Source organism: Myxocyprinus asiaticus, chromosome 3, assembly GCF_019703515.2.
Source record: "Myxocyprinus asiaticus isolate MX2 ecotype Aquarium Trade chromosome 3, UBuf_Myxa_2, whole genome shotgun sequence".
In the NCBI taxonomy this organism is placed as follows: domain Eukaryota; kingdom Metazoa; phylum Chordata; class Actinopteri; order Cypriniformes; family Catostomidae; genus Myxocyprinus; species Myxocyprinus asiaticus.
In genome coordinates, this window is record NC_059346.1 from 18,363,950 (window position 1) to 18,389,025 (window position 25,076).

General features: G+C 41.0%; 1 protein-coding gene across 1 annotated transcript; it reads right to left on the minus strand.

Moving 5' to 3' along the window:
• Positions 1-3,008: 3,008 nt before the first annotated feature.
• Positions 3,009-4,639, minus strand: LOC127417399 (globoside alpha-1,3-N-acetylgalactosaminyltransferase 1-like; the record flags this gene model as incomplete). Its single annotated transcript, XM_051657433.1, is given in 2 exon segments — positions 3,009-4,012; positions 4,015-4,639. Coding segments are annotated over 2 exon segments (714 nt in total), but the record flags the coding sequence as incomplete, so codon positions are not given.
• Between the last annotated feature and the right edge of the window lie 20,437 nt (positions 4,640-25,076).

Genomic DNA, 25,076 nt, shown 5'->3' on the forward strand with positions numbered 1-25,076 from the left:
CGAGGTGCCTGTATGCCTTTAAGTGGTGTCTGTTCGCTAAGCGGTGTTCTTCCCGACACGAAGACCCCAGAGATGTGCAGTCGTATCGGTGCTTTCCTTCCTGTAGGAGAGGTTGGAAGGGCGGCTGTCCCCCTCTACCTTGAAGGTGTATGTAGCCGCTATAGCGGCACACCACGACACAGTGGACGGTAAGTCCTTAGGAAAGCACAACCTGATCATCAGGTTCCTTGACGCCATAACTATGGCATATCATGCCCAGGACGTGCCGCCCCCGGTAGGGCTACGAGCCCATTCTACCAGGGGTGTAACGGCCTCCTGGGCCTTGACCAGTGGCGCCTCTCTAACAGACATTTGCAGAGCAGCAGGCTGGGCAACACCCAACACCTTTGCGAGGTTCTACAATCTCCGGGTGGAACCAGTTTCGTCCCGTGTAGTGGCACGCAGGTAAGTCCGGGACAGCTGGCTGGGTGTATCGCTTTCGCATAGCGCCTTTCATCTCCCCTGAGCTGAAGACGTGCGCCGTTGACTCCCAGTAGTGTTCACAAACTGTGTTCCCTGGTTGATTTCCTCCGAGCCCCGTGGCAGACGAGTTTGCGGAGAAACTCGCTGCCGGCTCAGTACATGTGCTAACTAAGCCCTGTACTGGGGTAGGTGCTCCGCATGTGGTGGTTCCCTGTAGGTAACCCCATGCGACGTATATCTTCCGCTAATTCATTTCCCTGTTGCTAAACTGCATCTTCCTTGGGCAGAGGCCCCTCTGCCCCAGTCACCATGCTTGTAGAAACTCCACCCCCGCAGGGTAGGACCTACCATGGGACTTCTCCACATGGCCTACTTCCAACAAATTTCGGCAAGACCATGTGGTGTATTTCCACTCAAAATACCCCCCCTCTCTTTGGGCGGGGTGTGGTCTCCACTGTGTCTTCCCCTTGGGAGTGACACCCCCCCCACAAGACCTGGTGGCCCCAGTCGGTTAATTCCTTTTTTTGGGGAGAGGAAAAAAAAGGGGATAAGAGGCCACGACTGGGCTAGCCTGTCTCTATCTTTTGGGTAGTGGACTTGTCCCCAAAGGGCTGTTCGACACTCATAACAGTGTTGGGGGAGGTTACATGTCGGCCTGGTGTGCTGGCTACGAGGCACACAGTGGTCTGCCCGTCACACACTGCCAGTTCACATAACACAGTTTAGCCAGCTGCTGCGTTTCGTATAGGGACCCCTAGTGTCACTACATCGACACAACGTTGAGTGAGTGACAGATAGGGAATGTCCTGGTTACTTGCATAACCTCCGTTCCCTGATGGAGGGAACGAGACGTTGTGTCCCTCCTGCCACAACGCTGAACTACCCGCTGAAATGGCTGGGACCTTGTCTCGGCTCCTCAGCACAAAACCTGAATGAGTGGTTGCATACCAGCTCCTTTTATACCCGTATGTCCAGGGGAGTGGTATGCAAATACCACTCGCCAATTTTAATTGGCCTTTTATCAAAGACCAAAGGTTTCTCGGGCTCCCAAAAGTGACCCCTAGTGTCACTACAGACACAACTTCTCCTTCCCTCCATCAGGGAACGGAGGTTATGCAAGTAACCAGGATGTTTTGTTCATTTGACTGAGGGTAGCAAGGAGCCTTTTGAGTATCACCATGGTAGCTTCCTAGCATCCAGATGGGGTTACCCTAGCAACCAAGTAACACAACATATATTTCTGCACCAGAACATCAGAGACTTCCGGGTTGGGGCATTTGTCGTTGACCCGCAAATGAGGTGTCAAAATGACCGATCTTTTGAAGACACCTGTGCTATGACTTTTCTAAGGGATGGGGGGTACAGTGCACCCCTGGGAGGCAAAAATCCATCTCAAAATGTCCCATAGGTTACTATGGGAAGGGATTTGTTTCCTACAATGACAAGTCAATGCAAGAAATTTGTCGGATCATATCTCCCAATCAGAATGTCGTAGAGACATGGGGGCGGGCTCATTTCACTCGGGCTACCAATCAGTCTTTAAGTATCATTATGGAAATGGCATAGCCACGCCCTAGCAACCATTTACGGCACCCTAGAAACCAGATTTCATTCATTTGACTCAGGGTAGCAAGGAGCCTTTTGACTATCACCTTGGTAACTGCCAAGCAACCAGCTGGGGTTACCCTAGCAACCAAGTAACAAAACATATATCTCTGCACAAGAACATAATAGAGACTTCCGGGTTGGGGCATTTGACTCAGGCTAGCAAGGAGCCTTTTGAGTATCACCCTGGTAACTGCCTAGCAACCGATTAGAAAAACATGTATCTCTGTATCGGTATATCGTAGAGACTTCAAGTTTGGGTAATTTACTCAGGCTAGCAAGGAGCCTTTTGAGTATCACCCTGGTAACTGCCTAGCAACCAAATGAGCTCAACCTAGCAACCAAGTAGAAAAACACATCTTTCTGTTTATCTACTGTCTGTCTGTATTTCTATAAACTTTCAGACTAGGCTTTTTCAAGCCAACCTAAAGTTTGTCCACAAACTTTTCAATCTAGTTAATCTGTTCATATGTTCTTAAGCCTCCTTTGTTCCTTTCAGAGTTTATATGTACTTCCAGGGAATTTTTCCATGTGTTCCTGTGTGCTGGATCATAGGGGATTAACACCTCACAAGATAATTCTGAAATCGCTTAATATCTGAGCAGATAAAACCAAATAAACATTTTAATGAGACATGATTAAATTCAATTCTGCTTTTTGAGCTTTAAGTCATGATTAGCCATAAAATGAAAGATGTTGGTCTCTTCATTGATATTCCCTCATGGCCACTACTTTTCCCCCCTATATGTTTAACTGGTGTTTTTTGTAGTTTTGTTATTTGAAAGGACATAATAGAAGGGTTCTTTGCACCATTGACATAGATCTTCTTTGGGGCATGTACATGCATTTAGAGAAGACAAAAACTCAAATATCTCTTCTTACTATCATGTAATCAGGCAAATGGCACTGAGTATTAGTGCAGAAATTAGAAATGGCTGTACAATGTAAAATAAAATTTAAATAGAGTACTTATGGGACACATAGGCTTTCTTTCACATGAAAATAGCATTTGTCACATTGTGCATTGGTAAAAATAATGGATATGTGTCATGAAAGATAGAAATATCTTAAAGAATTACAGTGAAAGTTTTCCCCCACATAATCAAAAACAGAACACAGTGCTAAAAATGAGACGTGATCTCTTACCTACATTCAGGATTTGTCATTAACAATAAAAAACCTATCACTCTCATTTGTAGTAAATGGAAATGAAAGTAAATGGAAAAGAGCATTAAAATAATTTCTCCATGTTTGTTTTCAGTTTAAGCTTTATTATCCATTCAATTAGCTATAAAATGAAAATATGTCGCATAAAAAATCATGAATACAGTAATTACGCAATTTTGAGCTCAACTGGATTTCTTTGCCTTTTCTTTTGCCTCTGCAAGTGCTGATATGTACGGTAATGTTCACTGATCACAAAGTATGTAGAACTGACATAAACTCCAAAACCCAAAAAATTTAAATGAGTGATTTTTATGCTATAGTAACAATGCCTTGTATAAAAAAGAAACAGATATGGCTTTTAGCTCTCACTAATTCCATTAAATGTTGTCCCACAATGTTATACCTGAATTAAATTTTCATCCAAATGCCCACTGAGAGCAGTTATTGCTCTTGATGTTATGTATTTATTATTTATCTTGATGTTACTGAAGTAATTTATTGATGTTATGTCTTGCCGTAAATGTTTACTTACAATGATATAAATATATTTGGCAACAGATTTGGCACACAATAATTAGAACAACAGTTAGAACAACTAAATTGTAATGCTTTGCAGCTTCTTTTTTATTTTTTACACCATTGCCAACTTCAAAAAAAAGGGGGATAACAGTTTCAGTTGATAACAGCTGCTATGGGTTGGGACGAACTGCAGCATAGTTTTTAATAACTTGAGAAAAGCAAATGATTTTGACCTCTTTTGTTTTTGCTTTAAAGTCTGCCACAGAAACTCAGGTGAGAGCAACTTACTGGGTTTATTATAAAGGAAATACTTGTTCAAGTGAGACTCCTCCTGCCATACTGCCTCAATGGACTTAGCAGCATCAATGTCCAACTGCTCCCGGCAGGTTTTAGCAAGCTCATGTACATCTTTCACTAAGCCACCGATCACAGCTCCACCATAATAAAAATCATCCTCTGCAGATGGAATGGAGGCTTGTGACTCTGGCCTACGCTCATATGGGAATTGTTCATGTGGTGTTTTGTAGTAACCAGGGTGTATCACACCTACCAGACGACCCAAAGACTCCACACCCCAGCGGCCATAGAACTTTGTATCTACATCAAGGCTGAAAATGTAGTCGGCTTCATAGGCCAGTCGATCCTCAATTAGATTCTCCAGCATTTCCATTCTGCGCAAAGTGATCTCCTGCCACCTGTTAGAACTAGGGACGTTTAACACCATCACATGCCGTTCTTTACCCAGTTTTACTAAAGGAAACTCCTTTGGTTTATCAGTAAACACATAATAATACACACGAAATCCAACAAAGTAATGCTGCTCTGCTGACTCCAGAAAAGCTGTAAGAAACTGTGTATCTGAAAAACAGAGGAGGGGGGAAGTTGAAAATTATTAAATAAATGTCCATTACCATTTCTACATAGAACAATCTTAAAGAGGTCATAAAATAGAGAATACAATTTTCTTTGAGGTTTAGACATATAAGAGGTAACTGTACTATAAAAACAGTGTACATTTCAGAACTCAAAACTTCCTCCCTAGTCTAAAAAGAGCATTTATAGTTACCACCCTGCTGAAACATCATGTTTTGGAATCTGTGTTCATGACATCATGACATATTGCTCATTTCTACATCCCACAACATCAAGCATCATTTCACCCTTGGCCCCGGCCACTGGTGTTCAGTTCATATTGTAAACAGAGAGAGAGTAGGACAGACAGGCCTAGTGTGGCCAACTTTTCCTGAACACCAAAGGGGACCCATCTGGACTATTTTGAATTATTTTTGTATATAAAAATGCACTAGACAGACATCTTTGACTATTATCATATATTTCGCGCAGCTTTTAAAAGATGCAGTGTCAAGTTACAACTCTGAAGAGGAGATTCATTCAGCATCTCTGCCTCTTGCTGTTTTGAGAACAAACTCGTTCAGGAAACGTTCTTGCACCTATCTTTGCTATTTTTAATTGTTGGTGTATGTAAACATACACTAGATCAGGGGTGTCAAACTTGGTTCCTGGAGGGCCACAGTCCAGCAGAGTTTAGCTCCAACCCTAATTAAACACACCTGAAGCAGCTAATCAATGTCTTCAGGAGTGCTTGAAGATTACAAGGAGGCATTTTGGAGCAGGGCTGAACTAAACTCAGCAGGGCTGCGGCCCTCCAGAAACTGAGTTTGACACCCCTGCACTAGATGGACGTCGTTGACCGCTTTGATGTGTTTCTGGTGATACGTGTGCATCTTGTTCATCATGCTTTGGACTAAGTGTGTGCGGGGGTTTTTTTCAGCTCATCAGCGTGGATTGTTTGTGAACCAGTCATAATATGATTCAAGTACACAGGAACTGTTATTGAAAGAATGGTAAGTTAAACACTTTTGGACCAGACTGCAAAACCATAAGTAAACATTTTAATTTGTGAATATTTCAAATGTCATGACTGTTTGAAAATTTATGGTGCTGCTGTGCTTGAGTTGACAGTTTAATATATTCGGATGCAATGTGTTGGATTTGTGTTATGTGTAAACCCTGAAATTTAGTTTTATAATGTTGTGGACCTTTGTTCATTTTCTTCTGATTGAGTTTCAAACATATATGGCTGTATTTGAGGAGGTGCACGATGTTAGCCAGTCATAACAGTGGGCGTTTACATTTAAGTTTTATGGAGGCGTTTATGCCAAAACTGAGCGTTTCAGACAGAGGGTGGAACAGGGTGGTTAATGATCAAATATTACTAAATTATGACTGTTTTGGTAAAAAAAAACAAAAAACGTTAACATTATCAGTGGACCTCAGGGAAGATAATATAATTATAAAAAATAGCATTTCATGACCCCTTTTGGCAAATTAATTTATTTTAGCAACTGAACATTTAATACCAAACAAAGTTCCAGGTCTTTGTGATTCTGTGGTACAGGTACTGTGGTATGCAAGTGATTCATCAAATAGAGGCACCTTTGGCTTCTTGAAATCGTGAAACTTCAAATTTTGATTAATCTATTGTGACGAGGAAGAGGGCATGGCCGGGCCATGAGGGTGCACGGCTTGTGCTGAGTCACCTAATTAGCCGGGAGGGGGATAAAGAAGAGCCGGTGTGTCTGTGTATTTTGTTATGTTGTTAAGTTCAGTTTATGTCATAAGTTATGTTGACTGTTCTGCCGGTTCCCGCCTCCTCATTGCCCATCCTTTACCCGTTACATTGGTGCCAAAATCTGGGAAGGTGAGGAGCTGTTCCGTCCACCAGGGGTCAGAGGACTTGCTGCCGTCCGCCAGGGGGGGAGCAGCTGTCATCTGCCAGAGAGTGGAGGAGTGGCTGAGGACCAGACGACGGCGTGTCCGGGGACCGCCAAGCAAGTTTTTTGCGCTCTCTCCTCTCTCTCTCTGTCTCTCCCCCTCTCTCCCAGGGCTCCAGAGAGGCGGGGAATACCTGCCGGCAGCAGGATGGCCGGAAGGGCAACACCTCCCCTCCAGGAAGGGAGGGGATACATCATGCCGGAGGTTTCCCCGGCTTGAATCGGGAGCTGGAGGAGTGTGTGGCCGGGCCGTGAGGGTGCACGGCTGGCGCTGAGTCACCTAATCAGCCGGGAGGGGGATAAAGACGAGCCAGGGGGTGCCAATTCGAGAGAGAGAGAGAGACACACACACGGCCGCTGTGTGTGTGTGTTTTATGTTATGTTTAAGTTCAGTTTATGTCATTATATTTATGTTGACTGTTCTGCCAGTTCCCACCTCCTCCTTGCCCATCCTTTACCCATTTCATCTATATTAAAACATTACATGTTTAAATGACCTTAAATCAAACTTAAAGTTGACTTTGGTATAATGTATGATGGTGTTGATATTGATGTGTGATGGTAATGACATTTTTCTCTGAGATCTTATGGTAGTATGTGTGTACGGGCTAGGAGGGTAGGGGAAGATAATATTATAGTGCACATTTCCTCCATTATAGAGAAGGGCATAGATAATTTTACAGAAGAAGATCAGCTAAATTTAACAGAATCACAGAACAAATTAGACTAGGAAAGCTGAGGGTGCATTCGTTCGCTCTAGGAAGAAATGGCTTGAGGAGGGCAAGCAAAATTCCGCTTATTTCTTCCGACTGGAAAAACAGCGTGCAAATCACAATACTATACATCAGCTTGGTATTAATGGTAGGATTACCTCTGACTCTGTTAATTTCCAAATTTTGCTCTATGTTTTACAGTAAGTTATACACTTCAAATTACTCAGAACAATTAACATCCTCCTTTTTTTCTTCTTTAAAAGATTCTAAGAATATATTAACAGAAGATAAGTTTTTTGTGACAAATCCATAACTATTAAAGAAATACTGGATTCCATTAACCATTTAAAAATTTATAAATCCCCTGGAACAGATGGGTCAATAGCAGAGTTTTATAAATCTTTCGCCCAGCAGATGGCGCCTTTCTTACTGCATGTATTCAATGAGAATATGTCCAATGGTCAGCTGCCATCTAGTATGAATCAAGGTCTTATCACACTTGTTCCAAAGTCAAAGATAGATCTGTTATTTATTGATAATTGGCGTACAATATGTCTATTAAATAATGATTATAAGATACATGCTGAGATTTTTGCCGAAAGAATTAAAACTGTACTAGACTTAATTATTGACCAAACACATTCAGGATTCATGAAGAATAGACATATTGCCAATAATATTAGACTAGTTTTGGATATTCTTGATTATTCCCATCTGATTTCTGATCAAAGTTATATTTTATTTCTGGATTTCTTCAAAGCATTTGATACTCTTGAACACAATTTTATTTTCCTTAGTCTTAAAAGGTTTGGTTTTGGTCCCTTTTTTTTGTAATGCAATTAGAACTTTATATTGTAATGCTAACAGTTCAATTAAACTGAAGCATGGGACTTCATCTAGATTTGATATTAAAAGGGGTATACGTCAAGGTTGTCCCTTTTCTCCTTATTTATTTTTATTGGCTGCGCAGCTGTTAGCAGACCATATTAAGCAAAGTAATCTTACAGGTATCTCTATTGCTGGGAGGGAAGTGATCATCAGTCAGTTGGCGAATGACACTACTCTCTTCTTAAAAAATAGTGATCAAGTTGCAGTAACCTTAGGCATAATAGATAAGTTTTCCAAAACATCTGGTTTACACCTGAATATTTCTAAATGTGAACTATTGTCTATTATGGATTGTACCGCTTCCTCAATTTGTAATATTCCGGTTAAGGAAAAAGTAGTTTATTTAGGAATTGTTATAACCAAAAATGAGTCTACACGCTGTAATAATAATTTTATTCCAATTATAGAAAAAACCCGTAAAAAACTTAACCAGTGGCTTCAAAGAAATATTTCTTTAAAAGGAAAGGTATTTCTTACTAAAGCTGAAGGTTTATCTAGATTGACGTATGCAGCTTTGGCTTTACATTTGGAAAATAAAATTTGTAAAATGATAGATAATTTGTTGTTTGACTTTGTTTGGAGGAATCGTACCCATTATATTAAGAAAACAGTTGTGATGAACACGTATGAAAACGGAGGACTAAATGTTCTAGATTTCAATACTCTACACTTTTAAAGTCAATTGGATGAAACACTTCTTAAAATGTCCCTCTTCGATTTGGAATTATATCCCTAATTATGTTTTTTCACAGCTGGGTGGCTTAAATTTTCTTTCTCTGTGTAATTATAATACTGAAAAATTACCTGTTAAACTCTCAGCATTCCACAAGCAAATGCTTCTTGCTTGGTCTCTTATTTAAAAGCACAATTTCTCTCCACATTCTTTTTTTATATGGAACAATTGTAATATACTCTATAAAAACAAGTCTTTATTTTTTCAGAGCTGGTATAATAAAATAATTTTAGTACGTGATCTTTTTGATGAAAGTGGTCTTCTTCTGTCATATTATGAGTTTTTACAGAAGTTTAACTTTCCTGTTTCACCCAAAGAATTTGCAATTATCTTTGATTCTGTTCCTTCAGGAGTCATCACACTGTTTAAAGGTCTTGATAGAACTCTATGTACCGTACCACCTCTTTGTGATCCACTCCAAACAACAGTGGGTAAAGCTTGTCTCGTTTCACATTCAAGTAACAAACTGATTCGTGCTCTTTTTCAGAAAGAAGTTGTTTCCAAACCATATGTTATTGCCTATTGGAGTAATTTTACAAATATTGCAAATTGGAAAAAAGTTTGCCACATAAATACCTTATTGTGAACAAAGTCAGAGAAGTATCTTTCAAATTAATCCACAGATTCTACCCAGTGAATAGTTACCTAAAAAAATTAAAACCCGATATTGACACAATATGCAACTTTTGTAATATACAAGATGAAACGATTGTACATTTATTTTGGTACTGTAATTATACTAAAGTATTTTGGAATAGTTTTTACAAGTTTGTAATTGATTTTGTGTACTCTCAATTTTCTTTGTTTTGGAAAGATGTTTTGTTTGGTTTAGTGGATACAGATAAAAATACTGAGAAAGAGTTTTATCTTGTAAATCTTTTACTTCTCCTAGCCAAATACCATATCCACAAATGTAAATTCTCCAATAATAAGCCGCATTTTAAGGTGTTTATTAGAGAGTTGCAACAATATTTTGAAACGCTCTCAGTATCGGAAAATACTAAGGAGAGGAAAACGCTAACTTGTTGTGCCTTTTTCAGGATTCCCCTGTAAAATTATTACTTTATATTTACGTATTTGTTTAGTTATTTATTTATTTATCCATTTGCTTACTTGGTTTTCTGTTATCTGTTTTATTATTATTTATTTTTTATTTATATATCACTTTATTTGGATTATAATTGAATTTTCTTTCCCCTGGCTATCATCTATGTTCTTTTTTATATTTCTTGATGTTATGTTGTATTGTACTTACATTTGTTCTATCATTGATTAATAAAAAATAAAAAAAATTAAAAAAAATTAAAAAAAATGGGAGATTGATGTGAACGTCGCGTTTTTTGGTTAAATATTCTCATAAACGGAATGGATGATATTTTTACGTGGGCTGGTATGAAGAGTGACATTGTAATGCATATTTATCCGATTCTTTTGTAAAAGAAATTGTTAAATTACACAGTAATTTGACTAAAAACGGTGGAGATTGTGAATCAGAATCAAGGCAAACGATTATTACAGTCACTTGAAAAGAGAAAAACTTTAATTAATGGCCATTACACAACTAATAACATTTGTGTAGGTGAACAGAGCTGTTCTTAACATCTCATAACACTAATTTGATGCTGTGAACAATTTATTTACTGTCGCTTTTTCTATGATTTGAATCAATACATAAATAATTTTAATGTTAATAAATTATAATCTTTAATTTACCTTGGAGCAAAAGTAGGTGTCAATGTTATAGGTTCATTTGGAATAAGGATGACACAGTTTAATCCATAGCACGCTCTTCATATTCATAAAAAAATGAATAATAATAATTAAAGAAAGAAAGAAAAACAAAAATGTGTGTATCCTCTCTGGGTAACTCGTGTCACTATTACAAATGACCCGGATTATTTTTCTAAAATCCCACTTAAAGGAACTCAAACACACATTACTCCCATAGGCTCTCATTGTAAAAAGGCAAACCCTTGTCTGAATAATGGCGGTGGGGCAACAGTTGCTAAGGCAGGATTGGTCAGAAGAGTTTTTAAACCAGGGCTTAGCGAAGGGTCAATTCTATCATAACTGAATCACCCTCATGTGGTTCCAAATCCGTGTGACTTTTTCTTCTTCAGTGAAACACAAAATTAGATGTTTTACAGATTGACAGCCTCACAGTCATTTCACTTTCATTGCATCTTTTTTCATGAAAATGAATGGTGACTGAGGCTGTCATTCTGCCTAACATTTCTTTTTTTTCTAAGTTCCACTGAAGAAAGAAAGCCAGATGGGTTTGGAACAACATGATTGTGACAGAATTTTCATTTAATATACAATACAATAGGGGTGTAACGGTACACAGAAGTCACGGTTCGGTATGTACCTCGGTTTTGGGGTCACGGTTCGATACGAGTTCGGTACAACAGGAAAAAGCAACCAATCCCAAATGCTAGGTTTCTTTTCATTTATTTTGGACAGACAGTAGTGCAAATTACAGTTTGTTCCACGTAGCGGCATTTAGTCCCCCCTGAGGTAGTTGTTACAGTACAGCCTCCTTTAGTGTATTAAGCACTAAGCAGTAAACAGAATGCATTCTTGCATAGGTCATATTTTTTTATAGGGCTGATAAAAAACGAGGTATTGCTAGAAAACTGAAAAGCATCTCTTTTGTTATAAAAGTATAAAATAAAAAGAATAATAATAATATTACTAATATTAATAATAATAAAAATAAAACTTGTGCATTAGGAGAAGGAGTGTTATAATTTGTTCCACTTATACTATATGTTGTTTGTGTATATGCCAATTGCCTGGGTAATGACTTTGGCCCTGTTTGCTCTCACATCTAGAGGCTGGTTAAAAGCTGCAGGGATAAGTTTTTGCACTCCTGTCGTCTTTTTCTGCCTAGCTCCGGTGATTGGCACATCTGGATGATGTCGTCTGATATGTGTTAGCATGTTGGACATATTTCCACTCACATACCGTACAGCTGCCTTACAACGCCGACACACCGTCCTCGTCCTATCTACCACTCGCTCTCCACTGCTGCCGTAGTTCACTGGGAACCCGAAACTTACCCACACTGCTGATTTAAAACAAGTAGGCGGGTCTTCGAGCTCTTGTGTGTCATCTGAACTCGCCATACTTGTTTTAGGTTGGTGCGTAGATGGTGTCTTCTTCTGCTCTTTTTCCTGTTGTGGCGGTTAGCAAAAGGCGTTGCATTACTGCGCGCCTCCTTCTGGATTGGAGTGTGGATCGCCTGTGACTGACTCAGATGTATTCTTCGTCTGACTACATGCACCGAACCGTGACGTCAGTACCGTGACGGTTCGGGACGAATACATGTACCGTTACACCCCTACAATACAATGATCAGAGAAACAGATAGGAACTTACTTTCCAAGAGCAAAGACTGTAGTAGCAATAGTGATGTTTTGTTGTTTGTAGATAGGATCAATTACCATGGGATCAAAAGTACCTTCCCATACAATTGGGGCCAACCATGGTGTCAGGGAAACAGGGCCTTTTGGGCTGTTTTAAACAAGGAAATCCACACACATATGAATGAAATGCAAATTCAAAAGCACCTGAAACTGATGTGCCAATAAATCATGCTGCTATTTGTACAAAGGTGTTTCTGTACTTACCCCACCACAGTGGGCTGTTTGTACAAAAGTCTGTACAAAAAAAATAAAAATAAATGTTTCAAAAATAAGCATTTATAACAAAGTAATGCCACAGCTTGCCACTTGTTCCCTATCAGTCACTCACTAGGGGTCACTCTTGGGAGCCCCAAACACCTCTGCTTTTTTGAAAAAAGGCCATTGAGAATTGTGAGTGGAATTTGCATGCCACTCCCCCAGACAAACGGGTATAAAAGGAGCTGGTATGCAAACACTCATTCAGATTTTCTCTTTGGAGCCGAGCGGTTCTATTCATTGAGCTGCATTCATCCGCCGAGTTCATTCACCTCTCTCTGCTGGATCTTTCGGCGCATTTCAGTGGCTTCTCCCCCTCTGCATCTGTGGTTTGCAGAGAATGCCCCTGGGCGCTTCGGCAGAACATTTAAAAGAGTATATTCTAAAAGAGTATATTTTCTTTCTGAAAGAGCGGAACACACAGAACGTCTTTTTAAAGACGCGTCTTTTTAAAGATGCCTTTCCGTTTGTGTGTTATTCCTGGTTGCGGTTGTTATCTCTCTGCTTCCGACGGCCACGATCGCTGTCTTACGTGCGAACATGACCGTGGCAACGTTGCGGTGGCGGCTTGCTTTCATAATAAAAAAGCAAGCCACCCCAGAGGCTCGGGATTTGTTCCAGTGTACTACGGGGACGAGATTCCTCCTTCCCCCTCCTCAACCAATCTTATGGGGGTGGCAGGAGCCAGGTAAGTGCTTCGATATCCCTGGACTCAGCAAGGCCACAGGGGTGGCACCTCGAGCTCCTCCCCACAGCGAGGCCCCACCCGCCGTTACGTCTGACGTGATCATTCCCTTGGTCCCCCTCGCCCGGAATTTGGGTGCATGGCTCGCGCTTTCCAACCTGTCGCGATGGCTGGTCTGTACCGTCCGACTCGGCTATGTGATTCAGATCGCCAGGCGCCCGCCCAGGTTCAGCGGTGTCCGCTTCACCTTGGTGAAGGGCGAGAACGCTGCTACCTTGCATGTGGAGATCGCTACCCTTCTGCGCAAGGGCACGATAGAGCCTGTCCCTCCAGCCGAGATGAAGAAAGGGTTCTACAGCCCTTACTTCATCATACCAAAGAAAGGCGGTGGGTTGCGACCAATCCTGGACCTGCGAGTACTGAACCGGGCTTTACACAGACTCCCGTTCAAGATGCTGACGCAAAAGCGCATTCTAGCAAGCGTCTGGCATCAAGATTGGTTCGCGGCGGTAGACCTGAAGGACGTGTACTTCCACGTCTTCGGGTCAACTGGGAAAAGAGCAAGCTCTCCCCGGTTCAGAGCATCTCTTTTCTCGGTTTGGAGTTGGACTCAGTCTCGATGACAGCGTGCCTCACGAACGAGCACACGCAGTCGGTGCTGAACTGAAGGCGTTCAGACGGAGAACAGCGGTTCCACTGAAACACTTTCAGAGGCTCCTGGGGCATATGGCATCCTCAGCGGCGGCCACACCGCTCGGGTTGATGCATATGAGACCGCTTCAGCACTTGCTATGGACTCGAGTCCCGAGATGGGCATTGCGTCACGGGACATATCATGTGACCATAATGCTGGTCTGTCACTGCCTCTTCAGCCCTTGGATTGACCTGGCATTTCTACGGGCAGGGGTTCCCCTTGAGCATGTCTCCAGGTGCGTTGTGGTTACAACAGACGCTTCCAAGATGGGCTGGGGAGCCGTATGCAACAGGCACACAGCCGCTGGCTCCTGGACTGGCCCGCGGCTGGATTGGCACATCAACTGCCTAGAGTTGTTGGCAGTACTGCTCACCCTGCGGAGGTTTCGGCCATTGATCCAGGGCAAGCATGTGTTGGTCCGGACGGACAACACAGTGAGGGTAGCATACATCAACCGCCAAGGTGGTCTACGCTCCCATTGCATGTCACAACTCGCCCGCCGTCTCCTCCTCTGGAGTCAGCAGTGCCTCAAGTCACTACGAGCCACTCACATCCCGGGCGACCTCAACACCACAGCGGACGCACTGTCACGTCAGGTTACCCTCAGGGGAGAGTGGAGACTCCACCCTCAGGTGGTCCAGCTGATTTGGAGTCGATTCGGTCGAGCACAGGTATACCTGTTTGCTTCCCGGGAATCCTCCCACTGCCCACTTTGGAACGCCCTGACCGAGGCACCTCTCGGTATAGACGCATTGGCACACAGCTGGCCCCCTGGACTACGCAAGTATGCATTTCCCCCAGTGAGCCTACTTGCACAGAGCAAGGTCAGGTAGGACGGGGAGCAAGTCATCCTAGTAGTACCCTAATGGCCCACCTAGACATGGTTCTCGGATCTCAGCCCTTGGAGTCAGCTGAGCTTAAGGCACTCTCTTTGAAGACTGCCCTCCTGACTGCACTCACTTCCATCAAGAGGGTAGGGGACCTGCAAGTGTTCCCTGTCAGCGAATCGTGCCTGGAGTTCGGTCCGGTTTACTCTCACGTGATCCTGAGACCCCGACCGGGCTATGTGCCCAAGGTTCCCATGACCCCTTTTAGGGATCAGGTGGTGAACCTGCAAGCGCTGCCCCAGGAGGAGGCAGACCCAGCCTTGGTGTTGCTGTGTCCGGTGTGAGCTTTACACATCTATTTGGGTCACACGCAGAGCTTTAGAAGCTCCGAGCTGCTCTTTGTCTGCTTTGGTGGACAGCGGAAAGGAAGCGCTGTCTCCAAACAGAGGATCGCCCACTGGTAATTGATGCCATCACGATGGCATATCAGGCTCAGGACATGCCACCCCCTGTGGGGTTACGAGCCCACTCTACCAGGAGTGTGGCGGCTTCCTGGGCCTTGGCTAGTGGCACTTCTTTGGCAGACAGCTGCAGAGCAGCGGGCTGGGAGGCACCCAACACATTTGCGAGGTTCTACAATCTCCGGGGTGAGCCGGTCTCATCCCGAGTAGTGGCAGGCACGAGCAGGTAAGTTCCGGGACAACTGGCCAGGTGTACCATTTGTGCATAGCGCCTTTCCCCTCCCTTGAGGGGAAGACGTGCGCTCTTGACTCCCAGTAGTGTTCACAGACTGTGATCCCTGGATGATCCCTGTGGCAGTTGAATTTGCGGAGAAACTCGCTGCCGGATCAGTAAGTGCGCTAATGAGGCCCTGTACTGAGAAAGGTGCTCCGCATGCACTGGTTCCCCGAAGGCAACCCCATGTGATATTTTCCACAAAATCGTTTCCCTGTCGGTAAACTGCTTCTTCCTTGGACAGGGGCCCCTCTGCCCCCGGTCACCATGCTTTGTAGAAACTCCTCCCCCTTTGGGTAGGACCTACCATGGGACCTCTCCACATGACATAGTTCCGACAAGGCGCGGTAAAGACCATGTGACGTATTTCCACTCAAAATACCCCCCCTTTTTTGGGAGGGGTGTGGTCTCCATGGTGTCTTCCCCTTGGGAGTGACACCCCCCCGATGTAGACACTTTGGGCTCCCAGTCAGTTAACAAATTCCACTCTTTTTGGGGAGAAAAGAGAAGGAAAAGAGTTCTCGGCTGGGCTAGCCTGTCCACCTATTCGTTGGGCAGTCGACTTGTTCCTGAAGGACTGTTCGACGCTCATAAAGAACGTTGGGGGAGGTTACGTGATGGCCTAGTGCGCTGGCTATGAGGCACACAGCAGTCTGCCAGTCACACACCGCCAGTTCACGCAACACAGTTCAGCTAGTTGTGGCATTTTGTATAGGGAATCCTAGTGTCACTACATCGACACAACGTCGAGTGAGTGACAGATAGGGAACATCCAAGTTACTTTCGTAACCTCTGTTCCCTGATGGAGGGAACAAGATGTTGTGTCCCTCTTGCCACAATGCTGAACTACCCGCTGAAATGGCTGGGACCTGGTCTCGGCTCCTCAGCACAAAACCTGAATGAGTGGTTGCATATCAGCTCCTTTTATACCTGTATGTCCGGGGGAGTGGCATGCAAATTCCACTCGCCAATTCTCATTGGCCTTTTTTCAAAAAAGCAGAGGTGTTTGGGGCTTCCAAGAATGACCCTTAGTGTCACTACATCGATACAATGTCTCGTTCCCTCCATCAGCGAACGGAGGTTACGAAAGTAACCAGGATGTTTTCCAACTCTGTTTTCAACGTCCACTTACTTTTGTAAGAGCGTTTTTATGTGATAGATCAATTGCGCATAGATCTTAATACTGCTTTTTATGATGATGCTTTCAGGTGAACAGCATCCAACATCAATCTATATGTCCACAAATTACTAAACAAGGATTGTGTAAAATGAACCATCCTCAGTTAAAAAATTATAATTTGGGTTGCAAACAAGGTTCGAAATTACATTTAAAGCTGAAGTTTGTCATTTCTGCGCCACTAGGGCTACCAAACAGAACTGAAACAAATAAACATCGTTTTCAAAACAGCTTTCTGAGTATGCCCCCCTTCAGCCGTAGATCTAAGAAATGGATAGCCCCGCTCCCAACTCACGCGATTGGTCATGTCAGTGTTATTGTCTCTGTTGAGAGGGTCACTCAAAACAAACAGAGAAATGTTCATAGCGCCACACAGTGTTTACAGTTTTCAAGAAAATGTATCTATGAATGGCTTACTTATGGCTGTCTCCAGGGTTGGGAGGGTTACTTTTGAAATTTATTCCACTACAGATTATAGAATACATGCTGTAAAATGTAATTTGTAACGTATTTCATTAGATTACTCAAGATCAGTAACGTATTCTAAATACTTTGGATTACTTCTTCAGCACTGGTAGATTTTTTCACTTGTTTTGACTATAAAAACTCTGCCAGTACAGTAAGACAAAATACACATGTTAAAAATACATTCTCTGAAAAACCTAAATATCTTACGCAGTGTTGTTCTAAAACAAGATAAATCAAACTGATCTTTTTTTAAGGATTTTTAGATATTATTACAGGAAAATAATAAAAAAAAAATATTATCAAGAATATAATTTTTGCCCTAATATCAAAGGTCTTACTAGAAAAAAAGAAATTATGATCCAACGTGAATTTTCTTGATAAAAAAATATGATCGTGCCTGGTAACATGTGCCTGTAAAATGGCTAGAAATAGCATTTTAACTTAGCGTAAAGCTGACAATTTACACAAAGTTTATTTCTATTTCTTCTGCTACAAACTTACTTCAACTTACTTCTCTGTCTGCTTGTATGAATAAGAAAGTGTTTCACCGCTGTTCAAATGCACTTTGGATCATATCATTTATATGTATAAATGTTTTCCATCTGAAAGGACTAAATATTAGATGAAACAAATGACAATAAAATGCAAAGTAATCTCTACAGTAATCAAAATACTTTTTGAATGTTACTGTATCCTAATTACCAATGATTTTAATTGTAACTGTAGTGGAATACAGTTACTTATATTTTGTATTTTAAATATGTAATCCTGTTACATGTATTCCATTACTCCCCAACCCTGGCTGTCTCTGCATATTAAGTCGGGATAGGAGAAAGTATTGTTACACCGAAAAAGCTACATATTTCAGCTTTAAATATGACTTAGTTGAAAATCTGCCATTATCAAGTTCAAAAATTTGCACGAGTGGATCACATTTCCTGGCACAGTAAACCGGTACTAACGAAATATTGCGATACCAAAAAATAAAAAATGGTATGATATCATCTTGTTGTTAATTTCGGTACCATATTAAAATATGCTACCTAGAGGTTTGCACGGGCCTTAAAATGAAACCCAAACAAGACCCGTATCCAAGACCATGTGGCCCGACCCTACCAGGCCCGAACAATACTGTCAGATTTTAAGCCCGAACCCGACCTGAACCCACTTACTATCTAATTTCTTCTCCTAGCAAGTACTGTTGCAATAGACTATATTTTATGTAAGCATATAGGCAACATTCGTAACAGTATTGAAACAGCAAACATATCGTTTTAACAAGGCACGGCAGCCCCTTTGTACACTGGAGCAGAAGGGAAAAAAGTATTGCCTTACTGTTTATTTGCTGAAACTTTGCTTGGTGCAGAACAATCTAGAATAATATGAAACACTGCAACAGTCCACTCTATGCAGCCTGAATTTGTTCAGAACGTTGAATTTTTGTGACAGCTGCGATAAAAACAATCTAGATGCAGCGCAAAGAATGCAACAGAGCACAGGTGTCTCAACATGTGTTTTTGAAAATTTGAAGTTCTTTTTAACTTGACGTGGTGTTTAAAATATACCGGTCCTGTGCGAGACGCTGAAGAAAAAGCGAGAAGTGGTGCAAATGTCAAAGACATTCATCCAGCATGTGTTTAAACAATGGGAAAACATAACAGATGCTCGCAAAATACATTCGATGTGAACGGCCCCTAACTCATCTGTTCGCGCATCTGTGAGGGAGAGCGTGTGCGCGAAACAAGTTTGGTAAGCCTGTTTATTTTTTTATTACTTCCGAACCCAACCCAAACCTGAAGTCCTACTTGAAAAACTGACCCGTCACATTCTCAGGTCCCATCGGGTCCGGGTCGGGTTGCAGACCTCTAATGCTGCCATTAGCAAAATGTAATGTAATGTGAGAGTTTTGAGATGAAATCAAAGATCATTTGAAAACAATAATAAAAAAGCCTCTATATTTCCAAGTGTGATCATTAAACAGCAGAAGGATGTCATTTAATGAAATAATATACAGTCACATGCGCTGCGTGCCACAGTATGAATAAGATATAAGAAGCTTGATATAATGAACTCTTCACAAACAGGAAGAACTTCAATGATCTTACAAAATAAAAGTCCCACTGAAATGAGAACTCTGTTCAACTGATTACATGAAATTGATTTTTGAAAACTTATTGCGTGAAATTGATTTCTGAAAACAGGCACAAGGTTATAATGGTGAAACAGAAACAAGTACCCTACCTCATTCACTGTAGGGTGTGGAAAACTGTGCTGTGTAAGCAGGATTGGTGAATAAAGGAATACATGTAATGGGAGTACGTATTTAAAATACAAAATATAAGTAACTGTATTCACTACAGTTACAATTTAAATAATTGGTAATTAGAATACAGTTACATTCAAAAAGTATTTTGATTATTGAAGAGATTACTTTGCATTTTATTGTCATTTGTTTCATTTAATCCTTTCAGATGGAAAACATTTATACATATAAATGATGCGATCCAAAGTGCATTTGAACAGCGGTGAAACATTTTCTTATGATGTGTTACATTCATACGAGCAGACAGAGAAGTAAGTTTGAAGTAAGTTTGGAGCAGAAGAAATAGAAATAAACCTTGTGTAAACTGTCAGCTTTACGCTAAGCTAAAATGCTATTTCTATCCATTTTACATGCACGTTACCAGGCACGATCATATTTTTTTAACAAGAAAATTCACGTTGGATCATAATTTCTTTTTTTCAAGAAAGACCTTTGATATTAGGGCAAAAATCATATTCTTGATAATAATTTTTGTATTGTTTCCCTGTAAAAATATCTAAAAATCCTTAAAACAATATCAATTTTGAAAAATCTTGTTTTAGAAGCCACACTGCATAAGATATTTAGGTTTTTTAGAGAAGGTATTTTTAACATGTGTATTTTGTCTTTATAGTCAAAACGAGTGAAAAAATCTACCAGTGCTGAAGAAGTAATCCAAAGTATTTAGAATACATTACCGACCTAGAGTAATCTAACGGAATACGTTATAAATTACATTTTACAACATATATTCTGTAATCTGTAGTGGAATACATTTCAGAAGTAATCCTCCCAACCCTGTGTGTGAGTAATGGAGAACATGTTAAATCATGTGTGATTGTTGTGTACTTACATTTGTGATTTGGCTAAGACCGTGATTCCCTGGTAATCCTCTGACCTGCTATTCACAATCAATACAAACAATATTTATGATCCTCATTTCTTTTAGCGTGTACATGACTGTGTTTGTATGTTCAGAATGTGGGTATATACAATACTATATTTGTATCAAAACCGTAACCAACATAGACATTGAAGGGGACACATCCTCATATTCTGATTATTTGTCCACCATTATGGGCAGGGACTAAAAACGAAATGTTTTACATCCTTTCCAAATGGAAATAGTTGTTAAAAAAGGTCTTCATTCACAGAATGCGACATCCACAACTGGCAGTTAGTCAAAGAAATGTGTGATGCAGCAGTTTCCTTCTAGATCAAAGCACATGTTTCATTTTTTTCTGCCAACATGAAGTGGTGTAGTTCCAAAAAATTACTGTGATAAACCCTTTGGCCTTTGGTTACATGAAAAAATTATCGGAATGAAATTAACCAGCTATAACTGGTTACCAGCATTTAAAAATAATGTTTTCACTCCGGAACAATTGAAAATCACAATGTTCCCATTTTCGTTTTTTGTTTTCGTTCCTTGAACCGTTTTTTGTCCCTGATTATTAGTTCCCTTTCAAGTCTGTCATTTCAATGCTGCGTCATCTTTAGCTGACGCTAGGGGTTATCTCCACAGGTGTTACCAATCTCTGAAACTCTTTAGAATCTCGGCAATTTAAATTGGCAGATAGCGCTTTGTGTTCCGCCTCCCCGTGCGTATCATCAGACATATAAATGGCGACGCACAGCGCTATCTCCTCTGAATATTATCCTTCAGGGTACCGATATCTCTCTCTCGTACTCTGCACATCACTGGACTTCTCTTCTAGAATCGCCGTCAAGGTTTGCACCCTGCACAACGAGTTTTTCTTCTACTCCCTGTGGTGCTCCTGCGATCGTTGATTATTGCTTTGAAGGACAGCGTGTGAAATTTCCTTCTGTGTGACAGTGGACAAACAAGTATCTTCATCATTTTCACTGCTTCACAGCAACCAGATTATTCTATGGCAGCCTGTGGGCCTCAACGGAAAGTATCCTTTGAATTACTGGAATTTTAGGTAGTGTGTAACATAAGTGCTACAGCCTGATTGCGTTTGAGTGTATTTGTACATTGGCAGCCAAAAGTTTGGAATAATGTACAGATTTTGCTGTACATTTGGTTAATATACCAAAGTGGCATTCAACTGATCACGAAGTATAGTCAGGACATTACTGATGTAAAAAACAACACCATCACTATTTGAAAAAGTCATTTTTGATCAAATCTAGACAGGCCCCATTTCCAGCGGCCATCACTCCAACACCTTATCCTTGAGTAATCATGCTAAATTGCTTATTTCCTACTAGAAAATCACTTGCCATTATATCAAACACAGCTGAAAGTTATTTAGTTTGTTAAATGATGCTTAACATTGTCTTTGTGTTTGAGTTGCCACAGTATGCAATAGACTTGCATGTTTTAAGATCAATATTAGGACAAAAATGGCAATAAAGAAACAGCTTTCTCTAGAAACTCATCAGTCAATCATTGTTTTGAGGAATGAAGGCTATACAATGCTTGAAATTGCCAAAAAACTGAAGATTTCATACAAAGTTGTACACTACACTCTTCAAAGACAAAGGACAACTGGCTCTAACAAGGACAGAAAGAGATGTGGAAGGCCATATGTACAACTAAACAAGAGGTTAAGTACATCAGAGTCTCTAGTTTGAGAAATAGACACCTCACATGTCCTCAGCTGACAGCTTCATTGAATTCTACCCGCTCAACACCAGTTTCATGTACAACAGTAAAGAGAAGACTCAGGGATGCTGTCCTTATGGGAAGAATTGTAAAGAAAAAGCCACTTTTGAAACAGAAAAACAAAAAGAAAAGGTTAGAGTGGGCAAAGAAACACAGACATTGGACAACAGATAATTGGAAAAGAGTGTTATGGATCTTAACCCCATTGAGCCTTTGTGGGATCAGCTAGACAGTAAGGTGCATGAGAAGTGCATGACAAGACAGCCATATCTACAGGAAGTGTAGGGTGAAATATCACCAGAGTATCTGGACAAACTGACAGCTAGAATGCCGAGGATCTGCAAAGCTGTCATTGCTGCACGTGGAGGATTTTTTGATGAGAACTCTTTGAAGTGATTTAATAAGTTCCAAATTGTAATAGTAATTTTTCACATTATTAATGTCCTGACTATACATTGTGATCAGCTGAATGCCACTTTGGTGAATAAAAGTACCAATTTCTTTCCATAAGAGCAAAATCTGTACATTATTCCAAACTATTGGCCACCAGTGTATACTGTTCACAAGTGTAAAAGAGCCATTTGCTTAACGACCTCTTTATAAAGATGCCGTTTTGCAAATGTTTCCACAAGCACATGAAAACAAGCATATTTCCTACTGTCTGGCAGGCACGAGCACTGTTTTACGTAAAGTGGCGCTTGTTTAGGCTGATTGTGTTCACTGTGAATCAGGGCCGGAGTGGCAATCGGGAAGATCAGGAGAATGCCCGCTGGGCCGGTCAAAAATTGGGCCGTTTAGGTCCGCATGTTGATTGACAAACTTTCATATGTCGCATAACAATTGCCAACAGTCCGTAACATCCGGTATTTAAAGGATCAGAATTGCGTTCTGTATTATTGCGGACGCAGTCTGTATTTTATCATCTCACACCCAAACAAATGAGAGAGTAGCCTGTGAGAGACGAAACTGATGTTGCGCCGCTTCACTTGACAGCGCGGGAAGGATCACGGAAGATCCATCGAGAACAGACAGGCTACTAATAGCTGAATGGATGAACGTGCTTCAGGTACAAGATCATCACAAGTTTAATACTGACTGCAGTCTCACAGTCTCAATCAATTAATCTCTGAAATCCTCTTCCCTAGCAGTGCAGAATGATAATAGCAAACTTATTTTTTGTCACAAAATAACACAATACTTTAAGTAAATGAATACAGATGCAACAGCACGACACGGTACGAAAATAATGGGACTTTACAGCTCTCAAAAGATTAAACACAACGAAACAAACTGCACAGAATGCCTTCAATGTTGTATAATGCGATAAAACCCTCTTAAAGAGACAGTAACCATTTGGCCTTTGTTCTGAACATTTAAATTCCAAGTAAAAGAAAAGTACAAATGTGTTATTTTTAGTCTTTCATTTCACTCTTATCATTGTAAAATGGCACATCTTTGAATGGCATGTAAAAATTTAAAAACAATCACTCAACCTTAATTGTTTCACTGGATCTGTTGCTATTTTAATTATCTAAAATATAAAGCACTGACCATTTAAAGTGTGAGCCTGTACATCTTGAAAGAGTTATAAACATTTACAGCTCTACAGTGTTATTATGTGCCTAGATAGTCTTTAAAATAAACTTAGTTTACCCAAAAATGAAATTTCTGTCATCATTTACTCACCCTCATGCCATCCCAGATGTGTATGACTTTCTGTCTTCTGCTGAACACAAATTAAGCTTTTTAGAAGAATTTCTCAGTTCTGTTGGTCCTTTCAATGCAAGTGAATGGTGATCAGAACTCAGAAGGTACAAAAATCTCATAAGTGCAGCATAAAAGTAATCCATACAACTCCAGTGGTTTAATCTATGTCTTCAGAAGCGATATGATAGGTGTGGGTGAGAAACAGATCAATATTTAAGTTTTTTTAATTTTTTATATAAATTCTTCTCCCTGCCCAGTAGGGGGCGATATGTTTATGTAAATCACCAAAAACAGAAGAAGAACTCTTAAGAGAGAAGAGTGCTTATGAAAGTGAAAGTGGAGATTTATAGTAAAAAATGACTTAATTATTGATCTGTTTCTCACCGCTTCTCATTTACTTGCATTGAATGTACCAACAGTTCTTCTAAACATCTTCATTCATGTTCTGCAAACGAAAGTCATACACATCTGGGATGGCATGAGGGTGAGGAAATTATCAAATATCCCTTTAACATTCACGTATTTTTACAACACATACAATGATGTCTTATGACAAAGTGAAAATCTTAGTGAATGCCGTATGTGATATAATGACATGGAGAGCTTAAATAATTTTCAAGTAATTACATATATTGCACATTTTTGATGTGATCTTGTTTTATTGTTATCATCTTCACCTCCAACCCCCCTTTTGGGTGTGGGCTGACTTGGACATGACATCCCGGGCTGAATATGAATCCCACTCCGGCCCTGCTGTGAATGCATGAATCTCAAGATGCTGTGATTTGCTCTCGGCTCGGTTTTCGTACTGAAAGCCGACGCTGGTCCCCTTCCGTCCCGACTCCCACCATACTCCTTCTGCGGCTCCCGAGGGACCACACGAGGGAGGCAAGTGAGGACGGGATATGGAACACGGAGAAATTGAGGATGATTTGTCACCAGATCATGCTTTGCGTTTATCCTCTTCATGTAAAGTGGATTCGCCTGGCCAATACGGCCATGATGATTTGCCTGCGGCATGCATGATGTGATCATGTTCAGCAGAGTGTATGAGAGGGGTACTATGTCACTAATAATATCCCTGCCAGACACACAACACTCGTTGGGATTAATCATGTTTATTGCGAGCGCCTGATAGTTAAACACTTTGCTCTCGGCTTACTTCTGAGGAAGTTGACACCGTACCCCTCTCCTCCCTATGTCTAGCGAGGACGGGATGCAGAGTGCAGAGAATCTGATGGTGATTTTCACCAGCTTGAGCCTGCATCTCTTCTCCATCTCCAG